This window comes from Elaeis guineensis, chromosome 16 (genome assembly GCF_000442705.2).
Source record: "Elaeis guineensis isolate ETL-2024a chromosome 16, EG11, whole genome shotgun sequence".
NCBI classification, from domain to species: domain Eukaryota; kingdom Viridiplantae; phylum Streptophyta; class Magnoliopsida; order Arecales; family Arecaceae; genus Elaeis; species Elaeis guineensis.
In genome coordinates this window covers 28,593,796-28,613,565 of record NC_026008.2, presented here as the reverse complement: position 1 = coordinate 28,613,565, position 19,770 = coordinate 28,593,796, and the positions used below count along the sequence as shown (strand labels likewise).

General features: G+C 36.8%; 1 protein-coding gene across 1 annotated transcript in view; it reads left to right on the top strand.

Annotated features, from left to right (window-relative positions):
* LOC105059373 (uncharacterized) overlaps positions 1-19,595 on the top strand; it is a 20,718-nt gene extending 1,123 nt beyond the window's left edge. The window contains exons 3-9 of the mRNA XM_010942652.4: positions 5,841-6,009; positions 6,089-6,344; positions 12,557-12,645; positions 18,083-18,265; positions 18,360-18,445; positions 18,523-18,607; positions 18,724-19,595. Of these exons, the coding sequence (XP_010940954.1) occupies positions 5,841-6,009; positions 6,089-6,344; positions 12,557-12,645; positions 18,083-18,265; positions 18,360-18,445; positions 18,523-18,607; positions 18,724-18,858 (1,003 nt within the window). The 3' untranslated portion in view covers positions 18,859-19,595. The remainder of the gene's footprint in view (positions 1-5,840; positions 6,010-6,088; positions 6,345-12,556; positions 12,646-18,082; positions 18,266-18,359; positions 18,446-18,522; positions 18,608-18,723) is intronic.
* The last annotated feature ends 175 nt before the right edge of the window (positions 19,596-19,770 follow it).

Below are 19,770 nucleotides of genomic sequence, written 5' to 3'. Positions count from 1 at the left end.
CTTTACTTAAAAAAAAAAAAAAAATTTTTTTTGGCATCCTCTGAGATCAGAGTGGGGTCTTGCCCACTCCTTCCTCAAAAAGAAGAAGAAGAAGAAGTAGAAGAAGAAGAAGAAGAAGAAGAAGAGAGAGAGAGAGAGAGAAAGAGAGAGAGAGCAAAGAAAAAAAGAAGAAGAAAAAAGATTTTTGGTATCCTCAGTTTTTAGTTGTAAATGATGAAAATCTGAATCAGGTTCCAATTATATATATTTTTGATCTGATTCAGTTGCTTCTGAAAGGGTTTAATGGAATAGAATTCGGAAATCATCTTGCGAGGTTTACCCATCAAGTCAATTCATGTCTTGCTGCACTATCATCTTCAGTTGGTCTCTTGTTCTGAAGACTTTCTTTTAATCACCCCATGACAAATTAACCAAATCAATAGCTTGATTAGTTATCAGGATTTTCTCAGGGACTTTCTAAAATCTCATAATTGTTTCTGTTGTTTCCACTTCGGCACAAGATTGTTTCATCTTTGAGATGAATTTGAGAGTAATGTCAATACGATCTCATCGTTCTTGAGAAATGTGGGTAGTCAAGCTGGAGACCTTTCTTCTTCTTCTTCTTCTTTTTTAAATGAATAACTTTCTTCAAAATTCCCTAAATTGCCTTCATCTTATTGTAGTTTTTGAATGTTCAATAGGAGCTCTTCAATCTCATTTTGAAAATTATGACTAGAATACTTTTCTTTTCATCAGTTACGATCTAGATGTATAACTAAGGTCCACAAAATTGGTACCAGGAACCACATTGGTCTGTTACCAGTTTGGTACGACATGGTCGGAATGGTACAGTCACTATGGTGCAGTATGCATCCCATTGAAACAAGCTTTCAACATTTTTCCCCAGTCCCAGCCATGGTACCGCCCAAAATTGGGTGGTACAGGTCGATACCAGGCAATTTCACTCAGTTTGGGCGGGTATGAAGCGGTCCAGCTCATATACCAAACCAAAACTTGATACTGTGTACGTTACAGCATGGTTGGCGTAGAAGACCCTAAGTATAACTATTTATTGCATGAGTTCCTACTTTGAGGTTTGTCTGAAAATTACCATCTTGGCAATTAAATTCTTTAAACATTCTATATTCTCAAATTTAGATGGTGGGATTGCTCCACTGGCTGCCAAAAGTCAATTAATACCACGTAATGGCTGAGAATATGAAAACCCCTTGTAGACCCGGTGGGCATAAATTTTGATTCAATAACAAACATATTCAATGAAGGTGCAATTATTTGGAGCTTTTGTAATTTAAGAGCTTCATTGTGCAGTCTTGTGCATATCCTGCACCACCTATCATGCTGCATATTTATCCAAACCATTATTAGAGATAATAAGGCTTTTTATCAATGTTTTAAAGCAGCTCAGTAGACTTTACAGATCTGTCTCCCTTTATTCATACTAAGAGCAGCATCTTTTCTCCGATCCATCATTTTGAATTTTTTTCATGACATCAGTTTTTTCATAGATCTTTCCCTTGCCTCCATGAAATCTTTTTTAGCAAGGATTTCTTAGTACTGTTAAATAAACCTGAAGCATTCTTCTTACTAAAGGTATCCTAAGATTATTGTTGCTTGTGGTGATACCATGTCCATTCTTTCTGTACATTTAGTTTGCGAATTGTGCAACTACTGTGTTTTCTAAAATATACCCATTTCTAATCTTATTCTTAGCTTATTGACATCTATCATAGCATTCTCATCTCAATCACACTAATGTGCTTGGACCCTCTGTTGTTTACATATTGATTTATATATAAGACCCTAAAGGTATTTTGGTTTCGTTTTTTATATATTGATTTATATATGTTGTCAGATCCCCTACTTAATTTTTTTTTTAAAATTTTGTTAGATATGCGCTCGTCAATCAAAATGTTCCCCATCCTATAAGGCCTTATAAATATCAAAATCAATGCACTTTTCCTTTGTATCGTACACTAGACTACTTTTCTAGGTATTTAATGATGTGCTTCATCCAAGTTAATATCAATTACATGCTGGTTCATTCTCCTCAATTCAAATCTTTCTGCACTTGTCCATGAATAACTTGTCTCCATGGTTGCCTTACTTATAAACAAGACTGTGTATTGGAGTTTTTTATTATTGGTCTTGATATATCTTGTGATCATCCTCTCCCTTTTTCATGTCTTACAAGATTCTATGATAGTAGGTGCAAGCTTTATCAATATAAATGGTTAACAAAATGCTTTCTTTCAATTGTATGGTAGCTTGAACTTGTGAATAAGTTTCATATAGTGGACATTCCCCTGTATTGATATCTTGTGGTTTGTCAATTGCCTTCTCTTGCTTTTTCTGTCTTTTTTTTTTTTTTTTGGTGGGAAGATGGTGGTAAGAGAAGGCCCTAAGGCATTACATTAGAATTGTATATATTTTACAATTTAATGTTAGGTTTGCAAATCAGTACCAAGGCTCATTACCAGCCGGTGATCAGTTTGGCACTGTACAGGTCCATACCATGTCGTTTCGGGGTGTATTGAAAACAGGAAGAGAGGAAGAGAGAGGGAGACAGTCAAAGGAAGAGGGAGGTAGGGATAGGAAGGGAGAGAGGAAGGGGAAGAGAGAGGGGAAGGCTAGAATCTGGGGAGGAGGGCTATCATGGATGCGGGGGGGAGGGAGGGAGGGGGGGGGGGGGCAAGAAGAATCCTTTGTTTCAATCTCAAGCCTAGCCCTAGCATCTTCCCGATGGGCGAAGAAGTGCTAGCAATGGAGGGAGCTGCCATGGATGTGGGGTAGGGGGAAGAGAGAGGGAGGGGGCCTTACCAGTGAAGTGAATGGTGTTAGGCAGCAAAGCAGTGCCCTCGAACCATCAGACAGCAAAGGAGAGCCATTGAACCAGTGAACAGCGAATGAGAACCCCTTTGTGCTCTCGAAGCATTGAACTGGTGAGGGGTGATGGATTTATGGCCAACCGACCAAACTTGCTGAATTGTTCCAACTTAGTGTCGGTTTGGTTCATTATGGACCAAATCACCTGGTTTGGGTCAATCAGTGATCATTGATTTAATCATTTTGTATTGTGGACCAAAGGAGCAATTGAGGTTGATGAAACATCTGCTAAGTATTTTGCCATGTCTTGGTACAAACTTTTATTGCCAACTGATTAGCTTGCTCATTCTGAAATCTCCTTCTTAATGCCTGTCAGATGCATCACATGCCATGCACTGCGAATTGAGTTCAAGTACTCTGAGGCACTGCTGGCGGTGCCAAAGACTGAGTAGGGCTGTCATTGAGCTTTATCGATAATATGTATGAACATATGTTTTTCTGAGGATGCAACATGAATTTGCAATAGCAGCCCAACTGAACTGTTGGGCTATACCTTTCCCAAGATTAATCATAGTTGACCATGCATAAAGGTGATGTTGTATTTGTCCCTAGTATGTCGGGTGACAATATTAGAGAATATGTTCAATATCATCATCCGAGAAATGACATAGGGTTCAATTAGATGTATAAATTATATAAACGAGTTTGAAGAAAAGAAAGTGCATGAAGTGTGCCATGCAAAGAGTTAGACATAAATTGCTGGACCTGCAGGTGGACTAGAGAAGCCTTTTTTTCTCCCTCTGGTTGGTTGATTGCTGCTTTGGTTACTTTGAGTAATGATATGCTGTATTGACATTTATATGTCCATGAGTGAATGCCCTAACTCCTAATTTTGTTATCTTTGGAATAGTGCCAAGGCACATTTTGGCTCATGATTTCCTCTTTTGTATCATCTGGGAATAACTCTTTTAGCACTTGAACATTCTGTGCTTTGTAAGAGTAGTTAATATTACCTTTCTGTAGTGTGGCACTTTGTTCATGTCAATAGGAATTCTTGATGATTTAAAGGTGGGCCACATAACAAGTGATCCTTATAAAATTTGATTGTCTCCATTCCAATGCTCCATCTATCCACTGATGACTCTTAAGAAATATTTGAAAGACTAGTTTCCATTTTCGAAACATGAGAAAATTATCTGCTAGGCAGCATAGTCCATTAACCAGCACTATTAATGCATTATTCTTGAACTATCTGGTCCAAAACTCATTGTTTTTCCTCAAAAGCTTGCCTGTCGCTTGCATAGTAGAGCCAGTCAAATAAGTTATGCACCTCTAACTGCAAGTTCTATTTTCTTTTTTCCTTGTAATAGCTTGCCAGTTTAGTGGGTGAAGGCCTTTGCTATTCACATTATTTTTCTTTCTAGAGAAAATTATGGGCTGTATGTCTGACTCTAAAGTTGACCGCCTTGTGTAGATGTGTGCCAGAAGTTGATTGCTCGTGCATAGACTGGGATAGCCAGAAGGACTACCTTGAGTAATCCAATCAAGCATCATGTGGATAAGGTTCTGCTTTTCTAGGCTTAGAATTGGTTTGTTAATTAGCTTTACAGGCTGATACAGGGCTGCTCACATTCTAATGAATCTCAGTGCACATCTTCTTCACCACAAATTTGGTACACTTAGGACAAATGAATGTCACTGAACATCAAATTTCTTCATAGCGGTAGCTGATTAGTCTGCAGGGGCTTAATTCCCTCCTAGTATGCTTGATGGTCCAACATTCATTTTGAGCCTGGACAAATTTGGGCAATAATATCCGGACAGTATAGGTGCTTTTTGGTTCATAATCCATGTTAACTACAGCTGGTGAATAATATCAGATTCACTATTGATGACTGGCATTTACTGATGGCTGTAAGTTGTAACTGTGAACTTTTGAAGTGTGGTCAAAGTTTTTAATGTGTGGATAGCTTGCTTATTCTTATCAGTTCTCCATTCCAGCAGGCTTAATTCCCTCCTAGTATGCTTGATGGTCCAACATTCTTTTTGAGCCTGGACAAATTTGGGCAATAATATCTGGACAGTATAGGTGCATTTTGGTTCATAATCCAAGTTAACTACAGCTGGTGAATAATATCAGATTCACTATTGATGATTGGCATTTACTGATGGTTGTTAGTTGTAACTGTGAACTTTTGAAGTGTGGTCAAAGTTTTTAATGTGTAGATAGCTTGCTTATTCTCATCAGTTCTCCATTCCAGCAAAAATAATTAAAGATGGTAGTATCTAACTTGTGCTTAATTGCACCAGGAGCTGGTGTAGTGCAGATACAGAGTCACAAGCGTTGAATTCTCATGTCTGGTGTAGGAAAGGACATGTAATTATCATAGACCACTCTCCTAACTGAGCTCTATAGTTCTTTAGGTAATGTCATTGATTGTTCGCAATTAGTAACTGTAATTGGGAACATATTTTATATTGCATTTGGGTGGACGAATAGGGAAGCAAAGCTCTTGAAACCTTAGTGTATGGAAGTATCTAGAAATTGTAGGCATAAAATAGAGTTTTATGCTCTTGAATAATATCATCTAATTAAAGCTTTAATGAAATGGTATACTATGTAGTAGTACCATATTTGTATATATTCGAGTCTTATCGAGCCAAGCTTGATTGAGCTAGGTCAGCATATTATATGAAAGTGTTAGTCAAGCCTAACTCAATCTCCAGTTGAGCTTGACAAAAGCTGTTCAAGCTTGGCTTGTTTATTGGCTAAGTGATCTTGAATGAGCTTGTCAATAAGCTGAAAGTGAGCTGTTCATGAACAACTTGATTCACTTCCATCTATGTTAGCCACATACTTTGATATTGGATTATGATTTATCTTCTTGATTTCGTTGTTTATGTTCTAAAAGATACCATTTTTCTTATTTATACTGTAGTAAATTATCAAATTCATGATTTCTTCAATTGGTTATCCAATGCAATGAAATTAATGATTAATTTACCAATATTTGTAGAGGCCCAAGAAAGGCTTGTCTGCTATTCTGCATCCTTCATCTTCTTCTGGGTGTCTTGAAAATCATAAGCAGGCATCCAAGTGTATGGGTAGCAAGTATATGCCTATCACTTGCTTCATCTGTTTTCTCCTTCTGCTTTGAGACATGGATGGTAACTGAACATGAGAAGGTTTGAATTTCAGGCTGCTGTTGACTTCTTTGTAATGTTACCTATGACTTCCAGCTAATGTCCTTTTCTTACTTTGCAGCAAGGTCACAGGCAGGATTTTCTAAGTGACACCTTTTGGCTAATGACCTTTTTTGAATCTGCATCTCTTGTTGGAAGTCAAGGACTGGCAAATTTATTATTCAAGGATTTTGGCAAAGGATTCTTTCCCCCCTCTGCTCCAGCTGCGCTGGTGGCAATTATAAGCATTCTCTATATCCAGAAAGAATGGAATGGATGTCAGCAACAATCAATTATTGGGACTTACAGAAAATCATTCTCTGCACACATTCTTAATGGTAAGAATTGTGTATGCAGAAAGCATGTCAAGTTCTTGGCTGCAACTCTTTTCTTAACATAGTTTACTTCTTTAGAAAAGCCTAACATGATATAGGAAGTGGATGGCAATATAGGTTTCTCGTGTTGGTAATGATATATAAGTGAACATCGAAAAATTCACATTAATATCATCTTGTAAACCAGACAAAGAGTCAATAAATTAATTATAAGTACTGCAGTATCATTCTAGTACTTGTTTAAATGTCAACCCCAAAAATTATAATATATCAGAGCTCTTTATGTCACGGACCAACAGTATGCAAGAAGTTTTCAATTCAATATCACCAACAAAATCATGTCATTCATGTAAATAATGACTGAGAAAAATATAGTACTAAGCATAGTCATGGAGGTTAAGGATGGCAATTTTAGCTGATCCACTATATACCCAACCTGATCGAACAGGTAATGGTATGCCTTGCCCCGAAACCGACCCAATACAACCTTAATCTAAATCTCCCTTTCAAAACTATAATTATTTTATAAGATTTACATGATCAGTTCCTTGCCCAACTTGACCTAATCCAATCCGATCCCTCTTATTGACTTGACTTGACCCAACCCAACCCAACCCAAGATGGGTATGGGGTGGTTATGGGTATGGGATTTTTAATTGTCTGCCCGATTCATTGCCATGCCAAATGAAGGTCCTTGGTGGATTTGTTTTTAAGTCCTACTTGATCTGAATGCTTAAACTAAGCAAAATGATCCAAACTATTCTAAGTACTTTGCTACTATCAGTACTCTAATTTCATTATTCAATCTATTGCTTCTCTATAATCTTGACTTTATCCTTTCGAAGAGAGTATCTACTCATGTTGGAAAATATACAATTGGAGTCCAATTATCTTGATGTTATTTGCTATACCAATGTTCAAGAACATAAACAAGTAACAAAATGTTGAGAAGTGTTTTGAAAGTCGTAACTCGTAAATTGAATGCAAACAGTGCTGAGGCATTCTTCACATTTTGGGGTTAACCTTGGCAAAATATTTAGATTCCATCATGTATCTGTCTATACTATATTCTACATACAATATTGGCTACAAATAAGCACAGTAAGAAAAGGGTGGCTCTGTGCATGAGGCTTCTGTCATTGCAAGGTTTGGGAAGGGTTAGATATATATAGCCTTATCCCCATGTGTGGAGAGGCTGTTTCTATGCCTTGAACCCATGACTCTCAGATCGCAGTGGAGCAACCTTATCATTGCGCTAAGGCTCAGCCTCACATATGAGCACAGTATTATTTATATTGTGTGCGCCAGTTCATGCTAGGCCACATAGATCATTGCAGACTGATATTGAACTGTTAGGGGGCCTTGGAATGATTCACACATGCATGCGCATGCACACGCACACGCACACACGCACACACACGCACGCACGCACATGCACACCCACATGCATGCATACACACATGCATATGCACACGCGCACACACGCACGCATGCACACCACACATATTCTTAAGGGATGGGATGAACCCTAGGTTAGAGGCAATCAATCAAGAATTAAAGAAACATCAAGGCAATGCAGGGAGAATAAACAGAAGAGCTGAAACTTTTTATTAACTGCAGCAAATATCATTATATGACTCTTTGTTCTTGTCTTAAATCTTAAAGGATTTTAAACAGGAATAAAAAACTAGATATAAATTACCTAAAAATAATCAATGGTGGTTTAAAAGGATCAAAAAATGCTCAGGGAGAAGGGTGAGGCTTGCCTAGGCAAATGACAAGGTTTCTTTCAACCTCATTCTGTTGCCACTTCCAGCTCCCTTCTTTTTTAGTTGCCCAAGAGAAGTCTGATGTTCCTGATCTTATGTGGGAGGATGTGGGTATCATACTTTTTACTTCTATTTTGTGGAGAGAGTGCGGCTCATAAAATTGACTAGCCTGGCTTGGGGGTTGTGCCCAGCATGGTCCCAGTAAGGGGTCCTATACCAAGATGGCAAACCTTGCCTAGTAGCAATTGCTTTATTGCTGAAAAACTTTTTCAATGTGCTGAATCTACCAAAGGCTTTAAAGGTTGTTTGCTACTTCCCGGAATCCACTAGCTTGTTATCAAATGATCCTTAAAATCCTCTGAAACTCTGAATTGCTTTGGAGTTCATAAAAGCAGCACATGTAAGATCCATTACTTAGAGAGAAAAACTAAAGTGGATCTAGGACCTCTTACATTGATAAACACATCAAGGATGCTCATGAGATACTTTTATTGATGTGTGATTTGAGGGCTTAACACAGGTATTGATGGGGTTCTGGAACCCCTTACATCAATAATTTTGGATCACTTACTCACTCCTAATGTTGAAGAAAGGACTAAACTTGGTTAATTCTGCACAAGGTGGTTACGTTGCCTTCAAGGCATCTGATGGCTGCATTTGCATTGCTAGTCACTGGAAGGCAATGAGATGCCTTTAGATGGTTTTCCTGCTCCCATTCGGAGTAAAAATCAGGTTTCCGGCTTCTGATGGTCGTTTCCAGCCTCAGAATCTGATGGCAGGTTTCTGCTGCCTGATAATTCGAAGGCAGATTTTGTGCCACTGGAAACAGGCAGCCTGACATTGCTTCTCTATTTTATCCATAACTCTCTCATCCAAGCTCTAATTGAGGTAATTTATAATGTATTGGAAAGCTAACTCAGTATTTTATGCAACAGAACTAGTTTGAAGTCTAAATTCAAACTGTGCTGCCTCTGGCGAAGCCTTTTTTCAGACCGATGTGTGCAAAACTAGTCTTTGGAAGGTAACATGTGATGCATCCTTCTACCATAAACATAAAACACAAGCTCATGTCACCTGTGAGTTAGGTGTCTAACATGTGATGACTTCGAATTTGCATCTGGTGGATTAGGCTTCTTTTTGTGCTGAGGCTTCATCCATCATGCTGGAAATTAAATGTGGATCCAGTTTGACCAGTCATAAGTCTCCTAATCAAGGTTCACCATACCGGTGCATACCACCCCATACTTGGCCACCATGCTAACAAGTCTCAGTACATGGGCCATACCAAATCTCCATACATTGAACTAATCCCTATACCAGGCATACTGAAACTGTATCAGCATAGTAGTTGTATGGGGTTTGGTACCAAGATTGCAAACCTTGCTCCTAACGCATTCCACAGCCTTGTTAATTTGCTTCTGATGCCACACGTCTTTCAATGTACATCAGCAAAATGAACCTGTTCGCGTACCACATCAACTATAAATCCAACTGGGAACTTCCTAATTCACTTCATCTCTAATTTACTCTCTTTTATGCTGCTGGTATGTCGTAAATGTATTGGATAAATAAGGAAACCAGGTAACTAACTTTCCAATTATGTTAGTATTTAGGACTCTCTTAAGTTTGTGGCTTGTTGTCTCACTCTCATATTTCAATAAATTATGGTTTGCTACCTTCTTTCATAGCCTCTATTTTGCTATCATTGTTTGCAAAATCTGTTAGTTTCTCCCCTAAGACTCCAAGAAAGCACAAGTGTGGTTTTCTCTTTGGTACTACTTGCTGCATTTTTGCTGCCTTTAGAAGTTGTAATCAGTCTATGATTGATTCTCCAAGCAGGATTCAACAAATTATAGCTCTAGGATTCTGAATTCAGCATTTGTTGCTCTGACATATTTTTGACTTTTCCTCTTGTGTATGACCTAGTATATAAGTGCTGTTATTGTGTTTATTTTAAAAAAAAAAGGGGATAGATTTTATCTCCCTAAAAATTCTTCACAAATTCAAGATTTATATCAAACTTTTCCAAAAAGTACTGCATTTTATCCATACGCCTTGTTTTTCCCTCCAACTCTTATTGCTTGCCATCAACAATCGATTGTAGATTGCTGATTGCATGATTGATGTTCTTGAGGTTCGCTTCATAACATAGAAGCCAATCATCATGCTCCGCTTTGGTCACCATGAAAGTGTTGTAGATCTAAAACCTTTTATTTAGGATCTTGGATGCGTAACTACCACTTTATGCATTTTGTTTTTCTTTCAAACTCTAAATCTAAAATTAAGTGTCAAATTTGTAAAAATGGATATAATTGAAACCAAGGACTCAAGTCTTGATGGGATGTCTTGCAGGATATCGGGATGAGGTACCATCCCCATCATCGGGACAGGACTGTCCTGTCATTGTCCTAGCATCCCAATCGATGTCTTGGGACATCCTCTACCCGTGTCAAGATGGGCGAGGCAGCTGTGCATCCCGTTCCAGGAAAAAACTGTGACAACCCTATCCTATAGGATTTAAAACCTTGATTGAAGTAGCTATAGGTATGAATTTCTGAAATAGGCACCATCCTAAGTAGAATTTCTTCGATACCGAGCAAGGTTCACTATATTGATACCGGACCTGTACCGGTATGGTTCTTTTACAATATCAGTGTGCGATATGGACCGGTACAATAGTGTCAGTGTGGTATGGCATATCGATATGATATGGTAAATCTCGTATCGGGTGGTGCTGGGCGGTATGGCAAACACTGCTACTAAGCACCCAAAAAATACTCCATTTAAAAATATCCATACTCTTAATCATGCTTTGAAGGTTGACATTTTTCAAAAGGTTCTATTCCTTATTGGTTTTATTTATCAAACAGTGATATTTTAACTCATTACATTTCTTTTTTACTTCTAATGCAAGGTGAAGATGTGTCATACAATGCAATTGAAGTGCCTGCAACTATTAGAACAGTAGATCATGCTAATGCTCTAAGTATCCATTCTTTCAATCTGAACATCAACTCAGATGTAGCTCGCTTCCATGTAGAAATAGGAGTAAGACTTCAAAAGGAAAAAACCAACATGCCTCATGAAATAGCAATGTTCTGTTACAATCTCAAGCTTCTTGCATGGAGAAAATCACTTCTCCTGTCTATCCATTCCATTGCCATCAGCAGTCAAAGCTACATTACTCTTATCTGAAAAAGGGTGTTGACGATCTAATAACTTCAGCATTTGCGGTCTTGTTAATGGTGATGTCTAGTTTGTCACTGTCACCGTATCTGAACAATATAGACCAATTCTTAGGCTTATTATAAGTTGAAACATGAAACAAGTGCAGTCACATGGCATTTCCTGAAACTGGGGTCGAGATGAACCCAATCCTAAACCAATAGCCAAGGATCATCTTGTGAAATGGTTACTGCAAGTACTCATGTCTTGCAAGAAGTACCTCGACCTTTAGGCCACATGCTAGGTGCTAGCATACCTATATGTTGCTTTCCATTGCACCACTGCCAGAGCTGTTCCAGTTCCAACCTCTGCCTTGGCTCAGAGGTCAAAACTCAAGGTTTGGGTGAAATCCTGCTACTTTGTAATGGGACTGTAAGGATAGCACCAACTATAGGTTTCCTCCATGGGCTTCCTGATAGCAACATTTTCCCCACCATAGTAGTAATGGCAAGATGTAGTCAAAGGAACACAAGGAGCAGCCATGCACATCTCCTTGTCTGGTCCTTGCTAGTTGAAGACAAGTCAGCATAAACAAGTTTTGATCTGCCTTTTTCAGGCCATTAGTTAGTTAATTTTGTTTTGTTTAGCTATAAGATTTTCATATTGTGATAGGATTTGCTTGGCTGACTTTTACAGACTGTTTTGTAAGTTTCTTCTTGTGTTAATTTCGGCTGTAATTAGGCACCAAATAGGTGTTAATCTAGGAAGCATGGATATAGATATGACACATGTTGAAAATGTAGGATATGATATGGCTAGGAGCCTACGATACGATTAAATTGACACTTAAGAGTCAAACTGTGGATGGCCATGAAATCATCTTAAATTAAAAGGATTTGGTTGATTTCTTTCTGTTTTAGGAGTCCTAACAGAGCTCAAAGAGAGGGATCCAGCCAGCAGTAGTTGGGTAGCCCTTCTTCCTATTATTTTTTCTTTTTTAATTATTGCTAGTTTAGGAGTCCTAGTGATGTAAGAAAAGGTGGCTGGCTGAGGCTATTAAATATCTTTGCATGCAGTTCTGGGTATATGGTTGCTTGGTCATCCCTTGGCCTTCTGAGTCTGATCAGGTGTATATGCCTTGTTTTGGGTTGTATAAGCCAAAATAGATTGCATGCTTTCAGACTGCATCCTGATACTTTAAAGCATTGTAAACCTTTTGCATATCTCTCCGTTCCCTTTTATGAGCTGCTGCTTGCTTTTTGTTGTTTTGGGGCTTCCCAGACCGCAGGATATGGCTGCTTTCATGGGCTCAATCAAGCATCCATTTTTCGACGTCAATTTTTTGGATTCTTTGGGCACCAACCATAGTGGTATGTCTATGTTATTACTATAAACTTATTACCATTTATATGGAATTTTCATGCCATGTTTTATTTTTCATTGTAAATTTCGTTAAAGTTATTTGCTGCATTCTTGAGACTACTGATCTGATATATACTTTTTTTTTCGAATGTTGTACTGTTGAGTTGAAAGCAAGCATCACTTTTATGTTCCATGTTTCAACTCACTAAAATATTAGCTGAGGACATGTCATTCTTGTATCTCAGACTCTTATTTCCTAAGTTGTGTCCCTTGTTTCTAATAACAATGTGAACTTTGTAGATATAAGAATATAGTGCCTTTTTTCTTTTTTTCAGTTGATGTGGTTCATTTAACATTGTTCACAAAAAAATGTCGTGGTCAGGGCTTCTATGACTGTTTGCTTTTGGTTATCACTATTATATTTCATTTTGGATGATCATTGTTGTGGCACTTGGATGAATTTTGGAAGAAAAAAAATGTAGTTCTATATTGTGAGGCCACCATGAGATGGTAACTCATGGAAAGCATGTTACTATATGCTAAGATGTTTAGGTTCGATACAACCAGACTGCATTCTATCATGATTTTACAAAATAATGTGAATATTGAAGGGGCTTTATGTCGGGTAGCCATCCTACACATCTGATTGATGAGCTATATTTTAGGACTTCATGTATATATAGCTTGGAGATATCCAAAGGCCCATCAGAGCCCGCAATTATTGTAACTGACAACAATCGTAGTAAACTCAGCAACTCAAGCGATTTCAAGGATTTAGTTCCCTTGAAAAATTGTGGTGAGGATTTGATTTGCTTGATCTAAATATCTTATTGCTTATTTCCTAAGTTTCTATACACTGTGACATGGGAAAGTGGGGACTCAACTGGAAGATACTTTGATGGACCTTAATCATTAGCTGGGTGGTAATCATAAACTTGTTTTCAATTTTCTAGTTGGAATGCTGATTCAACACTTTTTTGCATATGATGTTGAGCATAATTAATTGCACATCGATTTGTTGAAGAGCAAAAAAAAAAAAAAAGGTTATGGCTTAGTCTAATGCAGAGACGATTGCATGCTTGTATTAGGATAAAGATTCTAAGATAGGAGATTCAAGTGCAAGGTGAAGAATTTGTTAACTGAGGTTGCAACCAACATTGTTCATAATCTTTGGACCTGCTAAAATGTAAATTGAAATTGATTGTCCCAAAATTTGCATTAGAGTCAAAAGCAAAAATTACTGTTGTCTATTGCGGTATAGAAAATCAATGAGCTATTGAGCTGTGTTAATGCATTTGAGAGCTTCAAAACTTCAGCATCATTGTCAGTCATCCTTGGCAGAATTTTGATCTCCTGCATTCATTTAGGGTAGTCTGGATTGATGATTTGAGTCCTTGTTTAGTGATTTTTTTTTAAGAACTGTGTAACATACGATGCTCATAACTTCTTAAGATCATTTATCATTCATGTTTCTCAATATTCCTTTTGAAATTGCATGCTGTTAATATTGCCTTTCAACTATCTCTTAGTTTTCCTTTTGCCTGCTCTTTCATCCACATCTTCACAATTGTATTTCCTATCAACTTATCTAGAGGCATTATTTCCAAAGCTAACGTTAAACTGATTGTAGTTTAGTTTTAACAGAAATACTGAATACTCTTCCTAAAGGCTGAATTGAACCATAGAATTAACAATGTGAAGTATCAAGCTGACTTGAAATATCATTGACTAGCCTGTGGTTGTTATATCTTAGGGAGTTTCCAAGTTTGAATGCTCACAGCAGGAATATTTGAAACAAAGAAAGAAAAAAAAGGTCCCAATTCATGTAGTTTACTTGTCACATGTATTCTATCCACTAAATTTCCAATTGAAAAGAGGTGAATATTTTAATGTGATATTTCTAGATATACCTCAACTAATAATTACTTGTGCCTCATAATATTATATACTGCCATTCAATTAATATATTTCCAATGCAATAGTGAAGCTTCCAACTTTTTCAAACTAACCCATAGAGCATGGAGAAAGATTCAGATGTGTGAACTCTAACCTTCAATGGTAGTGATGAGCATATATGTTAAAGTTTTAAAGTTCCACCATGTTTTCTCATTTTTATTTTAATAATTGGAGAAGCTACAATCATTTAGTAAGTCTGAAGCATATATTACAAGTTCAATCATAGGTTATTGAATTAGGAGCATGTCTTACCACTTTCAGTAGTCCCTGGGTTTTTTCAGATGCCACTTCATGCTTCAAGTTTGCTAAAACACAAATGATTTGTGCTTGCTTTCAATATCTGTTTTTATTTTGATAAGCGTGCACATCATCAGCCCATGCCAGTAAACCTGCTAAATGTTCTTCACTCTTGAAGTTTGTTCAGAATCAGACTAAGATTAACACTTGTAGTGGTCTAACTAAACCTTCTTAATTCACTTTTGTGCTGTTTTTGAGCATGGTCATCATTTTCTCAAAGAAATAAGGAAGCCTACATATTTGAAATTCCTTTTGGGATGAGAACCCAGTAATCAAATTATGCATAAATCCTTTATCATGTGTATTGACCTTTCTTTGATTTCTTTTATCATGAAAGGATACTTTTTTGACCCATGTGATGTAATTTATGATTATCTATTACCTGACCAGCATGCAGTCTGAGTTTATATTGAAACTTTTGTTTTTCCTTAATTGACTCGATATAGCTTAATATTTGTGTAATAAAATTATGAGACATCTAAACAACACTTGTCATCATTTAGACATAATTTCATTATTTGAATATGCAAGAAAATGATTAGTTTTTGTTTTCAACAATTTATTTTACGCAAAGTTTGCTGTCTCAGTACCAAGCTCCGTATCAATATTAACCTGTTACAGTGTCAGTACAGGGCTGATTTAGTGTGCCGAGTGTCAGTATGCCCTCCATACCGCATATATTGATACGGTATGGTATGCCCCTTACCATCCGACTCGGTATGCTGCGGCAAACCTTGATGTTTTTAGGCCTCCTTGTAAAACTTATATAGCTAAAATAATTGTGGGGAAAGATGATCATGAAGGAAGACAAATTTTAAGGTGATGGGTACCTTGTAAAATTTTGCAAAGCATTATAAATACATAGGCTTGAGAAACATCATCACTGGCCAAAAATATCCGAAATATGAAAGTTATAATGGATATTTAGGTTGATTAAGTGGTGAACTTTGCCCCTCAAAATCAGAATAGGAGCTTGGCTGATGAGATCTCTTATTTATTTTTTCTTGGAATTTGTTTATCCCAATTCCAGAAGCATGTCCTTGCCTCTCTTTTAGCAATTTAAGACATATAACTTAATCACGTTCCTGGCAATACACATAACTCAACTTGATTGCTCTTGGTAGAATGCAACATATATACATATTTTGTCCAAATAATATCATACAGGTCTTGGATAAAAACACAATGTAGATAAATCAAGTTCTTGCACTTAAGGATTACCTAGTCAGAACTTAAAATATTACAGTCAAAATGAAACTTTTGGCTAGAAAGTCAAATGATGCCTATGAACTACAATAGTACTTTCAGACAGATGAAAGGTAGTGCATGCAGAATCCTCATTTTCTGATTTTGCCTTGCACCTTCAGGATTTTTGGTAATGATAAATGATGGAAGGTAAGCAAGAATATTCTTTTAGGTGCAAAACCATTGAGATCATAATATTACATTCTTGTTTTCATATATTGAATTTGCTGCTAATTATAATGCTTCTCTAATGAAGTATGAAACTTTTTAGTGTTTTCTCACCATCATTAAAGTTTAATTACTCAATACGTACTCATGCATGCATGTGTTGAAAAAGTTTTAATGACTAAAAATAAATGATGGACCATCTAAATTGAAATCTAGATTGTTAATTATCTAGAATACATAAAAATACCTAGAAAAAAAGGTTTCATATATTTTGCTGGTCTTTAATCCAAGCATCAAGTGGGTGTGAAAGTAAATGGTTGTGATTGTATGATACTATATTAGTATATTTTTTTTACTATGATCTGATCATTAAAACATCGTGAATTTAAATATCTAACGTTGTGACATTTGTACATCATGATTTATAAGATGGATTTTCAATTTACGTAGTCTATCATACATGTTTGGATACTAGTGCAATTAATATTGTTAACTTTTGTATTCATTTGACACATAGGTTAGAGGTCACCGAAATACTTGGATTTTTTTTGGTAATTATGCATTTTTTGCAGTGTAGATCATCTTCAATGATCCAGATTTTATATCTGAATAAATTATTAAATTTTTGGTTAAGATTTAACTTACAGTAAGTGTGAGTGTGTGTGTATGAAATTTGAGACCTAGGATGGGAGGAAGCCTGGTCAAAACTGGGTGATTGCTGGACTTAAACCCTTGTCTTTCCATTTCACTTGATGGGATCTGACACATCCAGTCGACTGGATCCTAGTCTACCTGTTGACCGACAAAACATAAATGCCACTAAAAGGGTAAGCATCAACAAACATATGACATCCTAGCGCCTTGTATTTCTGCTGCAGAAAAATCATTATTTCACTCTGTAAAGATTATCTCGCATCTCCTTTCTTTTAAGAATAATAACAATCTAAAGGGATTCTTATATGCAAGTGCATTCCAACATTTTTCTAGAGTGCTAGAATGATCCTTTTGGATTCTATGCATATCAATAAGTTTTAGTATATATTTCTTTTAATATCATACCAGTGACCATGTTCAGATTTGTGGTACAATTTGCTCAAGAAGGATATGATGCAAGGATGCCATTTCTGATTGTTTGTGGAGTACTGGCCAACTACACGAACTAGTTCAGAACTGTCAATTGTTTAGAGGAATGTTTTATAGCAACAACATTAGGGGCTGTCCATACTAATATTTCATGATATTTGTTGGTGAAGTCTTGACATAGTTGATAAGATCCATCAGTTAAGACCTAACGCTTCTTCCCTCCAGTGCTTTTATCACAAGTAACCAAAATAAAGCGTCCAGATTAGGATTTTTCTCAGAATATACTGAAACATATTATTCACTTGTCTGGATTATAGATCGTCTAATTAAATCATTTGAAGATGTTCAATTTTGTAAGATTAAAAGATCCACTGATATAGATCTACAGAAAATTTTGTTTAAAAATCCATTTTAGAAGCTTGGTTCTGTATTCCAACATTCCATGTAATTGAACAAGTCATATAGGATAAGTAACCAAAAGACATCCCACTTGTAGATTTTGTTGAAATTCATCTTATCTGTGACGATATTTTCTTGCAACCTGCTTGGCATGTTACTTCATTGCATGGTATTGGAATAAAAATAAAAAAGAATTACATCATGAGCAGTCATTTGAAGAATTATTAGCCCATCCAATATGCATCTAGGTTTCATTTTATAAACTGAACTTCGTTCTTTTTTCTTTTCTTTATTCAGGCAGATGGGAGGGAGGTTCATTTATCTCGATTGTACCCATGTTTCATTGGCTCAAGAATGCTTGGCAGCACTGCTTTTCCGTGGTTCTTTGGTGGGGTATCATCACTCCGTAATGAAGAATACGTCATAACTGCATATGTTGTTGCTGGTTTATCTTTATTAGTTGTATCTTATGATTATCAGGTACTGCAAGTTAAATATGGAACCAATATATAACCAAGCTCAAAGTTGTCTAATTCTATAACAAACTTATTTTTTTAGCATTTGCTGTCAACAGGAGATTGGTGTTCTAGTAATGCTGTTCTGTGTCTACCATGCTTGTGTTGGCTTCATTTTACCTTCACTTGCAAGATTTAGGACAATGTGAGCCAATGCTTACTTTCTCACTTAGTTTCTATTTAAAGGATTCATTTATAGTTCTAATTCTGCTACTTGAGCAGGTACGTCCCAAATGAACTGCGTGGGGGCATGATAAGCTTCTCCTTGGCACCAGCAAGTGCAGCAGTTCTCTTAGTTCTGATACAAGTTTGGTCCTTCATCTCTCACCTCTTTAGAAACCTTGGTTTAGTTTGTGGAAGCATCATTATATCTTGATTGAAAGCTTATAGATATGATAATGCAAGAAATTCTGTTAATTGTAGGGTGGTTATCATCAGAACCTTGCAAATGCGATGATTATGGCGCTTGCAGCGCTTGGGCTGTTGGCTGCTGCTGGTTGCATTCATTTACTGACATCATGGAGCAAACAACCACGCCCCAATTGGCATAAACCTTAAGCACATATTTAGATTTGACCAGGAAAGGGTAGATGAGCTGCATTTAGATTGTTCCCCCTGCTAGCATTACACTGTTTGAAGTCCGAGGTACTCTCAGTTCAGTGGTTTCGGCAGCATCATCATGTCATGGGGCAGATTATATGCTTCAGAGCATTGCTGAGATTGCGAAATTTAACTGCTTCTAAACTTACTGAAACTAAGACCAACAAGCAGAGAGAGAGATGTCAAAAAATGATTGTGTGGCCATAGAAGATGATGGAAACCTATATGAAAGAGTACCCACGAGATGATATATAGACTCAGAGTGGTGGAGCTCTGGTTTGCACAGGCCATACGCCTATCCTTGTTTCAGAAGGGCAGATCAAGTTTATATCTGCACATAGTTCTGTATAGAATGGCAATAAAATTTTTCTGTAACAAGGATAACAAGGTTTGAGATTCTTTACCATGAAGACAAGAAGTAACTTAAAGTGCCTGCTACTATTCCCTCACATGCTTCAAATCTTCGACTGATAGTGTGGCATACAGTTTTTCAAGTATTGCCCCTATTAGTTTTCGGTAACCTGCATGAGAGGATCTGGAGCAGCACACTTTGTTATTAGAGTGGTTGCTTTAATAGAAAGAATGCATCAGCTACTAGAAATTGTTGTCTTATTCCTCTAGCAGAAGAACTTATCATTCTTATTCTTCAAATTGACAGAAAAACTCCAGTTACAAAGGTGGTCTTGGATGATTAATTACATATTGTCATGAACTGGTATTTGACTTGGGCCACTATGATAGGAAGTTGTATCATGAGCATTTTTTCTTATAAAATAGGTAATGCTGTCTATCATCAAAGAAAAGATTGCAAATCTTTTCACAAAAAAAAAAAAAAAAAAAAGATTGCAAAAGTTCTTGGTTTTTAAATTT